This window comes from Cicer arietinum, chromosome 3 (genome assembly GCF_000331145.2).
Source record: "Cicer arietinum cultivar CDC Frontier isolate Library 1 chromosome 3, Cicar.CDCFrontier_v2.0, whole genome shotgun sequence".
Classification (NCBI taxonomy): Eukaryota; Viridiplantae; Streptophyta; class Magnoliopsida; order Fabales; family Fabaceae; genus Cicer; species Cicer arietinum.
In genome coordinates, this window is record NC_021162.2 from 29,040,104 (window position 1) to 29,056,010 (window position 15,907).

At 30.6% G+C, this 15,907-nt stretch overlaps 1 protein-coding gene across 1 annotated transcript; it reads right to left on the reverse strand.

Moving 5' to 3' along the window:
- Positions 1-11,940: 11,940 nt before the first annotated feature.
- LOC105853055 (uncharacterized) lies at positions 11,941-14,769 on the reverse strand. Its single transcript, XM_012720078.1, has 4 exons — positions 14,682-14,769; positions 13,853-13,879; positions 12,416-12,933; positions 11,941-12,351 (listed from the first exon to the last, which is right to left on the reverse strand). Exons 1-4 carry the CDS (start codon positions 14,767-14,769, stop codon positions 11,941-11,943), a joined length of 1,044 nt encoding a protein of 347 aa, XP_012575532.1.
- Between the last annotated feature and the right edge of the window lie 1,138 nt (positions 14,770-15,907).

Here is a 15,907-nt window from a genome sequence, read left to right on the forward strand (position 1 = left end):
CCATCCAATCGATTGGGGAAATCGATTGGGTGAAGGTTTTCAATGAAAACAGAATCCTGGGCTAAATCAATCGATTTGGCAATCGATTGAGTGAGTACTGAGCCCCCAGGTTTTAAGCCAATCGATTTCCAAATCGATTTGGTCGAATATGGATGAGTCCCTGATTTCCCAATCGATTTGGTAAATGATTTTCGAAAACTGATTACAGAATCGATTGGCTAATCGATTTTGTCCATTTGGCCAAGTCCCTGTTTACCCATCCAATCGATTGGGAAATCGATTTCCCTGATCATTTTTCCAAAAATTCATGAATTAACTCAAGTCATTCCTAATCAAATCCACAACCTAACACTTAGCAATTCCTACGCGATTACCACGGCAAATGGGATCTCGATAACCATCATACTTACACCCAATAACCAACACATAACACTTAGCACCTTCAACGTAATTACCACGATAAATCAAAATTCAAATCACTCAATCATAAACTCAAATCAAATACGACTCGCGTGCCAAGCACCCTAATGCAATGCGTATATGCCAAAATGCATGGACTCGGAATTCCAAACCAAAACCCTCCTCGAAGGGCCGTAAATCATAATTGTACCACCTATCGCAGGCCAAAGTACCAATTACCGAGGTGCCACCTATCACGGGTCAGCACGATTTACTAAAATGCGTAAATCATAAACGTACCACCTATCACGGGTCAGTACAGTTTACCGAGGTGTCACCTATCACGGGTCAACACGATTTACTAAAAGAAAAAGCGTAAATCGAAAACGTACCGCCTATCGCAGACCAGTACTGTTTACCGAGGTGCCACCTATCACGTGTCAGCACAATTTACCAAAAATGTAAATCGTAAACGTACCACCTATCACGGGTCAGTACAGTTTACCAAGGTGTCACCTATCACGGGTCAACACAATTTACCAAATGAAATGCATGAGCATACACAGACTCCATCCACAACAATCGTTAAGCAAATGCAGATATTAAAAGATTCCCCATTTTTAATACCCATTTAACTTAAACGACTTTCACAGCAACCATTAAGTAACCAAGACATTAAGAGATTCCCCATTCTTAACGCCCAGTTAACTTAAACGATTTTCAAAACAACATTAAATAAATAAGTCATTAAGAGATTCCCCATTCTTAATACCGATTTATCTTAATGATTTTCAAAACAAAACGTTAAGCAAACAGACATATTAAGAGATTCCCCATTCTTAATATACTTTTGATTTAAACGATTTTCACACAAAACATTCAGTAAACAAGACATTAAGAGATTCCCCATTCTTAATTCTCATTTACTGAAACGATTTTCAAAAACGATAGTTAAGTAACCGAGACATTAAGAGATTCCCCATTCTTAACGTCCAGTTAATTTAAACATTTTCCTCAAACGCACATTAAGTAAACCGAGGTATTAAAAGATTCCCCATTTTTAATACTCGTTTAACTCTAATGGTTTTCAAATTCCACAGAAACAAACTCAAACATACTCTCACATTCAAACCATAATTCACAACAAACACACCAATTAACAAACATCAAGTATGGACACGCCAAATACAACGAACACAATTCAACACAACGTGACACCCAAATGCATCAGACTTCATTTACTCATAGTCATACACAATGACTTCAAATTCATTTACCACGATACATTCATCAATATAAACAAAACCTAACTCTAAGGTTTTACCCGTAACGCATTGGATTCGTTTTTCCCCAAATCGATACATTAAACCCTAACAAATTCTTTCCCACACAACCATAGATAAGTCCCTAATGCAAACTAGAAGTTTGGAAGGAGCCCTTACCTTAACGTTAGCTTCAACGTGGTTTTCCGGTACCGCGAGTAAAGCCGGTTAAATCTTTGCTCACAACGTCGCCTCCAAATTGGTCCCCTAGCACCGTGGCGTGGTGGTGAGCAACTTTCCCTTCTAACTCTTCGCAAAATGAAGCTTGGATTCAGAAGAAACTGAGGGGTTTGTGTTTGAATTTCAAATACCGTTTTTCTTCGTTTTCGGATCAAAGAAGAAGAGTGGAGTTGCGAAACCTTTGTTCTAACACTCACCCAACCTTGGGTTACTAGTTTTGAAGAAAAGAAAGCAACGAAATTGAAAATGGGAGAAGGAGGGAAATCCGTTCGCGGTTCAGAGGAAGAAGATGGAAATTTTCGATTTTCTTCCCTTTCTTTTTCTTTCCTTTGTTTTTCCTTTCTTCCTTTTTCCTTCTTTCCCTTTTATACTATTTTCTTTTCCTTTTCCTTCCTTCTAGTTTTCCTTTCTTTTTCCCTCCAAGCAAACATATATATATAATAAATATAACTTAACAAATATCTCAAAATATCTAGATATTTGTTAAATTACCGTTTCACCCGTAACGCATTAGATTCTCCGTAAAGGATTCACCGCACTTAATTCAATTTATTTATCGACGAGAAATTCTAATCGGCATCAAAATATCTTTTTGATTATAAAAACTCCAAAATATTATTAACCTTGGCTAAAAAGTCTCCGAGCCAAAATCCAAAATACACCAAAAATACATAAAGGGTACTTTAAAATTATGGGTCTTACAAGTTTGATCTAGATTGGACTACAAGTTAGTGGCTTAGTTTTTAGTCTTGTTAGTGTTGGTCATGTGTCTCGAAAATCCTCAAGAGATGGTGTGTGAATTTATGCACCAACTCAACCTTGATCGAAATATTTCTTCACCTAAACATTGTGTGAATATTGCACAAGAACACAAATTTTGTTCTTAATCGATTTAATCAGAGTGGCGCGACGGAAGCGTGGTTGAAACTTAGTGGGTCTTGTAGGGGTTGTGATATGGAGGTTGGACTTAAGATTGTAAGTTAGTTAATGATCCAAAACTTTAGGAGAAGAAAATTATCAAGGGAACGAAGGAGATTATTGAGTCGTGTTCAATTTGACATGTAAAACATTAGGTGTGAATTTTATGATAGTCACATTCATGAGACTAAACAATTATGATAATATTAAGTAGTTTCGGGTTGATGTAAAGTTATTACTAGTTGAATGATTGAGTAAGTATGAACTTGTTAATTGCTAAGATTTGAGTTAATTTTAATTGTTGACAAGATTGTGTTAGTTACTTGTTGAATGATCTTGTTGCTTGTTGCTTGTTGCTTTGTCTACCGAACTATAATTTTTGCACTCTTGTTTTATGTGAATGGTTGGAAATAATAATTTTGATTGACCAGCAATATGTTTGAAGTTATTAACCTCATTCATGCAGTCTTAGTTATCAAATGTAAGACCTCACCTGTTAGTTGTTTTAAAGTTCCATTTTCACCTTAATCAATTTAAAATATTTAGTCTTGATATGAATATGTTTAAAGTGTTTGATCTAATAACTAATTAATTGAAACATTGATTTTCATATCAACTATATGTTTAAAACTTCAAATATTGACTTTTACTAGGTACAAATTGTTATTATTTTTGTTGAAACTCAATTTAGAGATAAAATGATGTTTCGTTATAAATTTTGAGTTAGATAGGAAATATGTCTCTTGTGTTTAAAGTTTTAATTTTGACTAAAAAATTCTTATTTTGATTTTATGTTGGCTTGTGTGAAAAAAAAAAATCGATTTTAAATTGTGAATGTTAACTTTAGTGTTGATGGTTGTATCTAGATTATTAGAGTTTTGATATTGTTTTTGAAAAACAATTTAGAATGTTTGTCATGATTTTAAATAGTATGAAATTCATATTATTAGCAATAGTAATTCTTGAATATTCAAGGTTGGTTGAATTTTAAAGTTAGACTTTTTAGATAACAAATCGTGAATGAGTTAAAGTTGATTTATTTTATAAAAGGAAATATTTTATGCTTGAATCATTGTTGATTTATTTTAAAGAATTAAATTGAGTTGGAGTTTTGTTGATTTATAAAATAAGAATAATTTTATACTACTGATCTTATTTAATATTTAAAATAGCTGAAAATTTAAACCGATTTTATTTTTTAAAATAAAAGGGTTGTTGTAATGTTGGTTTAGAGGTGATGGAGTGAATATTGAATTGTGAGGGTGTTGGAATATTTTTTGAAATGATTGATTTTCTCATTCTAATATTATGAACTCGTTAGAGTTTAACTTGATGTTAGAGTTTTAGATTTTAAGAACTCATTAGTGATTTATAATGGTACTAATAGAAAAAAAAAATGTCAAATAATAAAATGTCTACTAATTGAGAAAGAGAAGAAAAACACAAGAAAAAAAAACAAAGTTTTTAAAAGAACAATCTCAATGGTGAAACTCGTTTTGAAAAGTTATCTAAATTTTGAATTCTATACTCATTGTATTCTATGAGTAGAATATTTTTTTTGTTTAAATAGAATTGTGGTTGTTGTGTTATCATTGTAGAAATGTATATTTGAGTTTAACATAAGAAGGCGACATGTTGTTTGTAAAATTGATGGTGTGTTATGCTTTAGACTAATTTTGTGCCTTGATAGAAACTGATGATGTATCTATAGACATGTTGAGTAGTTAGTGTGAGAGGAGACTCTTATTTTGTAGATTTGTGAATTGATGTAATTTATTATCATACTCAAATATGTCTTATGCTTTGTGTCATGTGTGCTACTTTAATATATATCAATATACAATTTTGTTTTTTTATAAATTTTGAGAAAATAAGAAAATAAATTGAAACTATTTTGAAAGTGTTAATTAATTGGAAAATCTCCTATCTATCTATATATGTAGTTTAAATTTTCTTTCAAAATATAAGTTGAAATAATAATTTTATATTGATTAATTATTCGAATGTGTTTTTGATAATTAAGGTACGAGTGAAATTTTAGAAATATGACGGATTTTAAAAATACACGTGATTTATTTTATTTTTATTGTATTTAGAAATGTGATTTATTTTAGTTGTTTTCATTTAGACGTGACTTATTGAAAATTAATTTAAGGAAAAACTTTGAGTTCTCAATAATCTTTTTGGTGCTAAATGATTAGTGATACATTTTATTATAATTTAAGTCTACAAATCAATTCTTAGAATGATGTATAACCTTTAAAGTGGTTTATGTAATACCTAATTCATTTTGGTTTAGTCACGTGTTGTACCTTCTAGTAAATAATTAATTATCTTGTCTGCTACTTGAAAATCTCTGCTTTAATTTGTTGTAACTTTTAAGTGACGATTAATTCAAAAGAAAATTTAAGGGTGACCAATTTGGATAGAGTCAGAGTATGCTCATGTATTTCATAGTACATGGCGACCAGATGGGTCATGGTGATAGTGGTGACCGGATAGGCCACAAGATGATTCCATGTGATTGTTGCATCGTGTCGTGTAAGGTCTACGTCGACTACACATTTTTGGTAAATCGTACTGACCCGTGATAGGTGGCACCTCGGTAAATAGTACTTCGGCTTGTGATAGGCGGTACGTTTACGATTTACGTTTTTAGTAAATCGTGCTGACTCATGATAGGTGGCACCTCGGTAATTTAGTACTTCAGCCTGTGATAGGCGGTACAATTATGATTTACGACCCTTCGAGGAGGGTTTTGGTTTGGAATTCCGAGTCCATGCATTTTGGCATATACGCATTGCATTAGGGTGCTTGGCACACGAGTCGTGTTTGATTCAAGATTATGATTGAGTGTTTGGACTCAAGTTGTCATGGTGATTGTGTTATAATTGCCAAGTGTGGATGTTGTGGAATTGTGTGTAAGTGTGATAGATTGCAAAACCTTTTCGAAACTCAAGTTGTCGTGGTGATTGTGCTATAATTGCTAAGTGTGATTGTTTGGATTTGTGTGTAAGTGTTGATTGATTTCAAAACCCTTTTAAAAACTGAATTTTACTGAATTTTATTGTTTTTCTGCTGATGTCTGATGTGTATTCGAATACAGAAGGTTGTATTCGAATACAGACTTGTTGTTTTTGTTGCTGACTTATGTGTAGTCGAATACAGAAGGTTGTATTCGAATACAAATACGTTGTTGTTGCTGCTAACTGTTGAAATAGCCTTGTATTCGAATACAGAGATGTTGTATTTGAATACAACAGTGCAGTTTTGTAAAAAACTTCATTTTTCAACCTTGTTTATGCATGTTTGGCATATGGAAACCCTTTTAAGGTGAATGCTAAGTTGAAAGGTTATTATGTGCATTTAAAAACTTAAATGTTATGTGTTAATTGTTAATTTCGGTTGGTGACCCTTTACAACTATTGTGGAAATCTAGGCTTTGCCCTCAAATGAGAACCAGGAACATCCTACCGGTTGTTACCCTGTAGCTGGGAAGGTAGTTGGACACACCAGACTAGAGCTGTGTTAGGAGGATCTTGCGGGGAGCATGAAGATCATCTGGGATGTATAGTTTTTTGTAGAATGATCAGATTAGGTTGACGTATAGGGACTAGATGTCTTTCTTTTTTGGTTGTGTTTATTTTAATTTGGAAACTGTACCTATACCAATATTGTTAGCTTGACACTTTATTTTGATGGGTTCCATGTACCACTTTTTGATGTGATGTGGGAAGTTAAAATTCTTGGGGCAGTGCTTTTGTACAAGTGTCTGCCAAGAATACCCTAGGGGTATGAGCTATGTTTGATAGACCTCATAGCCTCGGTGTATTTTGATGTTTGAATACGTTGGATTTTGATTTCAAAAACTATTCCGCTGCTTCTAAATATTTGTTGACTTTGTCGTTATGTTACGACTTAAATTTTAATCAAAAGTATTTTCTTCTTTATTTCTTTGTTTTTATGAATTTGTTTTGAAAAAAAAATACACTCGCGCTGTTAAAATTCGGGGTGTTAAAATAGTGGCATCAGAGCTTTGGTTTGGATTTCTTTGGGGTTGTGGAGCTTTTGGTTATAGATTGTAGGTCAACCTGTAGGTTGGGAGTCGTTATCTGATCATACGTGGGGTTAAGTTGTCTGAGTTGTTGGGTTCGATGTAGTTTCATTGTGTTGGTATAGTCGGAAGTTAGTTTTGGAATTATTTGAAGTGGTGTTAAGATTTCTTCTTGATGTTGGATTCGAGGAAACAATGCCTCCAAGAAAGAACGGCGCTGCAAGAATGAACGTCAGTGGGGATGATCAAATGGTTGAAGCTACGAATAACATGGATGTTTCTGTTGTTGCACAGACAACTACAAAGACTCTAAGGGATCTAGAGAAGCTGGAAAGAGAGATCTGTGCTACTTAGTCAAGAGGATTGAAAGATTTTCGTCATTACCATCCTCCAAAGTTCAAGGGTGATGAGAACTCAAAAAATGTTGATCAGGGGATTCAAGAAGTGGAAAAGATCTTCGAAAAGACGAATTGTCAGGCAGGGTTGAAGCAAATCATGACGGCATGGGATTTATCATGTGGTTTCAAGGACATAGATAAATCTTGCTCAAATCTTCTTGTAAATAATTAATATCTTTTTTTCAACTTGGTCAAAGTTTTTCTTCAATTATAAATTTGAATAAAATTTTTTTATAGATTTTCTTGAAAAACATGAATCTTCTTTCATACTCTATGAAGTCAAATATATTATGATCATCAAATACTTTTGTTAACATCAAATATCTAAGTGTAAAACCAACTTGATTCCAACATCACATATTAATTACATACTTTAAGGAAAAGAGGATTCAAATTATGTTTTCATTGTAACAACCCTTAATCACGACCTTCTCGCCCCCTTTTTCATTGTTAGAAATAGTACCATCCTCCATTCATTCCAACTACCAATTGAGTAGTGGAAATGAATGGATGGTGGTACTTATCCCTCAGGTATCGGGTTCGATTTCCACGAAAGGTAAAAACTCGCTATTTCCAACATGCTTCCAATTAAAGGCAAAGTTAAAGTATTTTAGTGTTTAGATTTTATTTTGGTGTAATATGATGTATAATTTTGATGTATCAGAGGATAGTACCTTAGATCTGGATATTTACTAAAGTTGTAATTTTAACTTACTTGATACATCTACAAGTGGTGTAAACTATATATCTACGTCTACAATCCACATCTACAATATAAACAATTGTTTAGCATCAAGACAATAGTACACATGGCAAGTTTTAGGGAAATAAAATATTTAATGCTTCTCTAATAATAAACATTAACTTAGTATTAAAAAAGTTTGTTTTTCAAATTAACTAGGTCCACTTAAAGAAAAATTATATCACCAAAAACTAAAATACTAAAGAGGCATCAAACAAATCAGGAAAGTTCAGCATATTATTGTCATTTTTATTATTCTATACCTCCTTACAAAAATAAATATCTAATACAAATATTCCTGCACAATAATTTTTTGAAAAAAGTGTTTAATTTTTTTTTTACTGATGAAAAATGTCCTTAATAAATTCACAAAAGGTAACAAATTCCATTCCACAAATATCTCCCTTCAATTAAATATAATTGGCCTATAAAAATGTTTTCTTCAAAAAAAAAATTACTCCACAAAAGTCGAAATAGAAAATCTGCATTTCATATTGTGATCCTTCTCTCCATCTCACTTTTGTTGTTGTTGAATCTCTATCTCATTTTGTATGCAAATTTTCTTGCCTTTATTCTATTGAACTATTTTGTTTGCAACTGATGATATGTGTCTATTGTTCTAGATCCAAATATTATTTGCTTTTGACTTCATTTTATGGATTTGTTTTACTTTTTCTAATTATATTAGATTAATTCAAAGATAGAAGTATAAGAATGACATCCAGCAACAAAAATTGAAGTTGAAGCACGATAAAGATCTATTATATGGTTCTCTTGTGACTATACATTTATTTGATGTTGTTCTTATCACTTTGTTATATAGTACATATAATTTTATTTCTTAAAATGCAAAGATGGATATATAGATAAGAGATAAGTACTTATGATTTATATTTATAAATACATGAATGCATTATTTCAATGTTATTTGCTTCAAACCTAATGAACATTTATGATGTTTATAATTTAGTTTATGGATATAGTTTTGTTTGCATTGAGATGTTAAACATGTATTTAAATCTCATAAAAAATATGCATTCAAATGAGCAACGTTGGTAATATTTTATTAGGTCTCTAAATAATCACACTAACCATAACCATGAGATACAACTTTTTTCTTACATTAATATTATTAATATTATGTGTTTGAAGATTGATTGAACTGATGATTCCTTTTGCAATTGAAATAGAATTTGTGGATCAAAAAGTATGATTTTTATTGTAGTTTTTAACTTATTTTTCTCATAATTTTGCCATCTTTTACTTAATTGGACACTACCTTATAGATTGTTTATTTAGACAATTATAGTTTGTTCTTGACTATAATTTTTACACATTTTCATTTTTTACGATTTTTTTAAATGAATCACTAAAGAAACGGCAGGAGCATTCAATTCATATACAAGGCAAAATTTATCACTAATTAATTAATTAATTAATTTTATTGTTTTCTACATGTTCTATATAAAAATGAGAATAATTATTATATAGTGATTTTAGTTTATTATAAACACCATAAAAGGGTATAAATATTTGTTACTAAAGAATTAGTTAAGTTTGTATTTTTTTTTTAAGATTGTCGGTATAAAATGAGAACAATAATAATACATTAATTATAATTTTGTCATACTTTGATTTTTTTTCACGTTGTTTTAGGTGAAAATGAATCACTAAACAAGCATTTGGAGTATATAATTCAAACACGAGATAATTATTTTATTATTAAATAATTAGTTAAACTTAGTGTTTTTTTTTTTTTTACATTTTCTAAATAAAATAAGATAAATATTTGTCATTGATCAATTTATTAAATTTAATATTTTTTCATATTATTATAAACATGGATAAATATTTCTAACTAAAGAATTGGTTAAAATTAATATTTTTATTTTTATTTTTATTTTGTCGTCGTAAAAATAAAACCATATAATACCCGAACTATAATTTCTTTACATATCATTTTTTAGGTTGTTTTACTGCAAATGAATTACTTAAAAAAGTAATTAAAGTGTACGATTCATACATAGAAAAATTGTTTATCATTAATTAATCAATTAAATTTGTATTTTTTATATCTTCTAATCAAAAATAAGAATCATTAGAAAATACTCAATTCAATTTATTATAAAAATCATATACGTGACAAATATTTGTCGCTAAAAAATCAGTTGAAAACAATCAACGTAATAGGATAAAATATGGACTTCGGTGGAGGGAATTTTGTGATAAAAATGAATTCAAAGCATGAAATAGTATCTTATTTAAATTTTTTAAAAAGAATTCTCACAATTTATATCATGTCTTTAAAATTCACATGAAAATTGTGTGAATTGATATTAATTTATGAAAGTATGAAATTATTTACCATTAGAATTTTTTTGAATATTTGTTATTTACATTTTTTTATTGTAATCATAAATTAAGTTTTCAAATAAAATTATAGTTCGCTTCAATTCTTTTTCTTAATAATATGTATCCCCTCACTTATAATATAAAATTACAAATACTACAATATGTAATCAATGGTACATAAATAATGACTATATTATATGTGTAAAATAAAAATATAATATTAATGACTATACTACAATATTACCACAAAAATGGTGCATAAGTTAACTTTATTAAAAAAAATCCATTTTGTCAAAATTATATTTATTTACGCAATAACCTAACACATACTTAACAATATTCACTTACAATACATACTACATGAATCGAATGACTTTAATTGATTTTTTTTAAATAATTTGGATAAAGTTATTTTGACGTTAATATATTCTATGTTTAGCACTGAAAACACACTAGTTTTATATAATTACAAGTCATTTCAGTGATATACCTACGATGTTTTAATTGATTTTCTCTGATTTAATTAAAATGTATGAATTTATTATCATATTCTAAATACATGATAAAAAATTTCACTACAAGAAAAAAAAATTGGTTTACGGCGGTTGCAAGGGACACCTACGGCGGTTATAACCGCCTCAAATGGATGATTACGACGGTTCTGTAATTGTCGCAGATACGTACGTCGCGAGGTCAGTTTGCGACGGTTCAAAAATCGTCGTTCAAACCGTCGACAACATTTGCGATGGTTCCTAACCGCCTCTACATATAGTTTGCGACGGTTAGAACCGTCGCTAATCAACTCAAATTTATTTGTTTCTAAAAAATTGCGACAGTTGTCAAGACTATGTGCAGAAGATTATCCTTCCAATATGGAAGTTCAAAGAATCTGAATTTCTTTTTCCATTCTTGATTGACACCTTGTGTAGGTCGTCCACCACGTGATCTTTTTCCCGACCTTTCTTTCTCTAGCTTTTTATCAAATGTGACATCAATATTTTGAACCTGTTCAAGAATTTGAAGCCTAATAACATTTTAAGTGGACCACGCATATCTTGTTGACCATCAAAGCGGACCTTGTTCAATCTAAATCTATGTCTCCGATCAAGAAAACAACGATGAACCATAAAACACCATTTTTTTCTATGAGGAAGATGATGAGGAGTAGAGTCAATGTTACACGATAGGCAAGGAAGTCCGATGTAAGTGTTCCACCTAAAAAGTGTACCCAACCCCGAAAAATCACTAATTGTCCACATCAAAGTTGCATGTAATGTGAACATCTCTTTTTTTAAACAATTGTATGTATCAACACATGTTGCCCATAACTCCTTTAATTATTTGACTAGAGATTATAAGTAGACATCAATATCATTTCTTGGTATTTTTTACCGGAAATTATCATTGACATTATAAAAGATATATCTTTCATGCACACCCATAGAGGAGTGTTGTGTGAAATAAGAATAACTGACCAAATACTATAATTTGTACTCATCATACCAAAAGGATTAAAATCATCAATAGCCAATGCAAGACGCATATTTTGCAGGTCAGATGCAAACCAAGTGTGCGTCAAGTCAAAATGTTTCCAAGCTTAAGATCTCTAGGATGCCTCAACATTCGATCATTCTTACTATCGATTGCATGCCATCTCATATCCTCCACCGATTTTGAGGACAAAAATAATATTTCTAACTGTGGTTTTAATGAAAAATAACGAAGAACTTCTACAAGAACTTTCTTTCGATTATTTTCATCACCAGACACTCCAATTGCACCAACTTTTGCTTTTGATTTCCATTTGGAAGTGTTACAAATTTTGTAGGTCTCCCTCTCTTCATCTTTCTTATTACCCCAATAAAGCATACAATTATTCGGACAAACAGGGATCTTTTCATAATTTAAACCAAACTTGGTGATTGTTTTCTTGGCTTCATAGAATGAATTTGCTATATTTGTAAATTCATATGCATCTTTTAATAACTAAAATTATTTTCATGGCTTTATCAGTCATTCCACATAAACATTTGATGTGATACAACTTTACCAAAAAATGTAGTCTTGAATATTTAACACACCCTTCATACAAAGGTTGTTCTTCATCTCTACTTAATTCATAGTAATCTTTGGCCTCTTCATACCTTCGCTGACTTCCACTTGGCAACATATCTTCATTTCGATCAATCTCTGCATTCGATTCAATGGGTACTTCTTTTGGATGATCTTCGACTCCAAAAGCATCATTGATCATTTTCTGTATATGATCATCAATGACAATTGTGTCTTGAACTATATTTGAAACACTACTAGGTGAGATACTACTAGTTTCTCTTGTGGACTCTCCATGATGTACCCAAAGGGTGTATCCCTTTGGAAATGGTTTGCACTTTAAGTGATCATCAATTACACTTCTACTCTGCAGTTTTCTGAAACCACAATGTTTACGAGGGCATATTATTTCGCCATTTTCTAATTCATCTTGAAAGGCAAAAGTAATAAATTCCTTGATCCCTTGATCATATTCAACTGATTTGTGTGGCTTCTTAATCCATGACTTATCCATTGCTTCAAAGAATATTAACATATTTTATTTTGACACATAAAGGAACAAAACATGCAAAAGAGTCATAAAGTAGATTCACAAAACAAATGTCCTTAAAGAAAAACAAGTCTAAATAAACATAAAAAATGCAAAATAAGGAAGTCATTATTTCCTAGCTGCTATGGGAACAACTCCACCAAAACAACCTCATACTCATACATAAAAAGTTAGAAGTGCGTAATTAACCTCTGACTCATGCTTTGGACCATTTTTTTTAATTTCTTTCATGGTTTCAAATTATCTCAAATACCAATCAAATGAAGAAATTGTTAGCAAATGATAGCATTAACTAACCTCACCAAGTTCTTAAAGTCTATAACCTTCAACAATACTCATTTCTAAATAGATTGACTACATCACAAATAAGGAATTTTATCCGTTTATATTCAACAATAGATAGGCTAACAAAATCACCCAAACATAGTTTAGAAAAATCTGCACAAATAAAAAAAAATTCCAATTCATATATTTACAATAAAAGAAAATAGTGAAGTTTAACAAGAATTGTCGGAGACCTGCTCTAGATTCTAGGTAAATCATGAATTATTTATGTACCAATTTTACCCTTAAAGGTTAACATAAATCATGAATTATATAGTTATTGATCGGTGGAAGTTATCATCAATAATTACTATTATACTATTAGTAGTGCATAGTCTTTTTTTGCTTAAAAAATTATTTATGTACCATTATTTAAATAAGGAACTTGTTATCATTGAACATGTTAACATGTCAAATGTTACTAGTTATTTTGTTAGTAGAAAGAATAGAACATGTCATATTGCTATATTCATTCAAAAAGAAATGTCGCATTGCTAATAAAACCATGATTGAATAGCTTTGTCCTTATAAAATATCCAAAGCAATTGAATTAATTAATACCTGGAGCTGGTAAAGGAGAACCAGAAGCTGCAATGTACAAATGAAAACCTTTAATTAGATACATAATAAATCAATTATTTTATTTGGAAATGTAAGTTGCACGTGGAGTTTATGTGTTTTCGTATATTATCACAATTATAATTATTATTTTTTAATTAACAATTATAACTCTTAATTTTTCCTCTTCCATTATAGGTACTTAAAAGTGATGCAAACACATATACTAACAAATAAATTTAATTATTCATTGTAATTGCATTACTAATAGTAATGCAATTTGTCAACTAGTTAGATTTTAACTCTGTGATCTCTAAATTAATTGAAAAAAAAAAAAAGAAACTTTGTGATCTCTGATTATTGGGTATGTGGAAAGGAAGATTCTGTCTAATCTCTAGATTTTTTATTATGAAATATAATAAGCAAGTGGACAAGGCCAGTAGGTAGATATAATTCTATGTTCATATTCTTTATCCAAACCTCAACCTAATCTTCACATGAAAATTACAATTCATAAATCAATATACACTCCAAAGATTGCGATAGAAATTAACAGTTGACCCCATGATTGAGGAGATCAATGGGTTTGAGCTAAATCTTGATTGGTGAAAAGATTAGAGATTAAACACCGATAAAAAAATTAATTAATTAACTAACATACTAATACTAATATTTATTTATAAACAAAAAAAACAAATTAAGTGTGGTCAATCTCACAGCATATTTCTTATATAAAAAATGTATAGAAGTGAAAAATCACAAGTTGGAACTCGAAAACAATATCCTTGCAAAAACCCAATTTTAAGTCACAAAAGTTCCCTTTGCTAATTACCTCCACCTAGTATAAGCACAACAAATACTCCAATATTTTGTCGGAGATGTGTACCGTGCACCCCACACCTATACCTCTCAACCCCCATCTCCATAGAAAATATCATATTACCCTTATTGTTATTTATAAAATCCCCCAAAAAAATTTCCTTTCCTTTTTTCACTCAATTCTTCGAAACATTGAATTTTCCGAATCATAAATTGTCAAACATTCGAACCTTTGAAACATTCGAAACACAAAAGTAAGATAATCTTCGAAACTTTGAAACTTTCGAAACTCATTTTTCAAAATCTTCAAAAGCTTTCATGAACATGAAATTCTCGAAGTTCATTTTTTCCAAAAATTTTGAAACTTTCGAAAGTTTCCATCAACATGAAACTTTCGAAATGCATAAACCTTCGAAACTTTCTAACAATATGAAAGTTTCTAAATGTAAAGTTCATAAACATGAAGTAATCAATTTCGAAACTTTCGAATTCATGGAAAGTTCTGAAATTGTTTCCGAAGTTTGGCCTTCAATGAAACTTTCGAAACAAACTTCGAAAGTTTGGAAACAATACGAAAGTTCCGAAATGTATTTTTATTTATTTTATTTTTTTCCATTTATTTATTTATTATTGATATATTGATATATTGCAGTGTCTAGAATGAAAGGTGTGATTGGCCAAATTATTCGCAACGAGATAGGTGATAGAGGTGATGGTGTAGAGAGAATTCCACCAATAGCGTCAATTAAATATTGCTGTCAATGTCTTGTTTTTCTTGAATTTTGATCATATAAGCATGAATCGATTTGCCAATCGATTCCTTTAATACATCAATCAGAACTGATACTATGATTTTATCAGAATCGATTGAGTAATCGATTATAGATGTTTTGTTCCAACAACAAGATCAAAACAATCGATTGCTCAGTCGACTTCATAATCACAGTCATAATCGATTTGGCATTGAGCTGAATCCATTTTGTAACTTAAACATTAGCTTCAATCGATTCGTCAATCCATTGTGCTGATCACAGTGACTCAGACTTTTTCATCAATCGATTATCCAATCGATTGTGCTGATCACAATGACTCAGACATAAACGTCAATCGATTTGCCAATCGATTGTGCCTGTTACAGAACTTCAGCTATTTTGACAAAATCTATGTGCCAATCGATTTAATCAAAGTTGTTCTGATAAATGATTAATTTGCAATCGATTGCCTAATCGATTGCCTCAA

Coding starts and splice junctions, on each gene's coding strand:
- LOC105853055 (XM_012720078.1), bottom strand. CDS start 14,769: ATGGGGGTTGAGAGGTATAGGTGTGGGGTGCACGGTACACATCTCCGA. Junction 13,880..14,681: donor TGTGCTTATACTAGGTGGAG/GTAATTAGCAAA, acceptor TGTACATTGCAG/CTTCTGGTTCTCCTTTACCA. Junction 12,352..12,415: donor ATTCAAGACTACATTTTTTG/GTAAAGTTGTAT, acceptor AAATAATTTTAG/TTATTAAAAGATGCATATGA.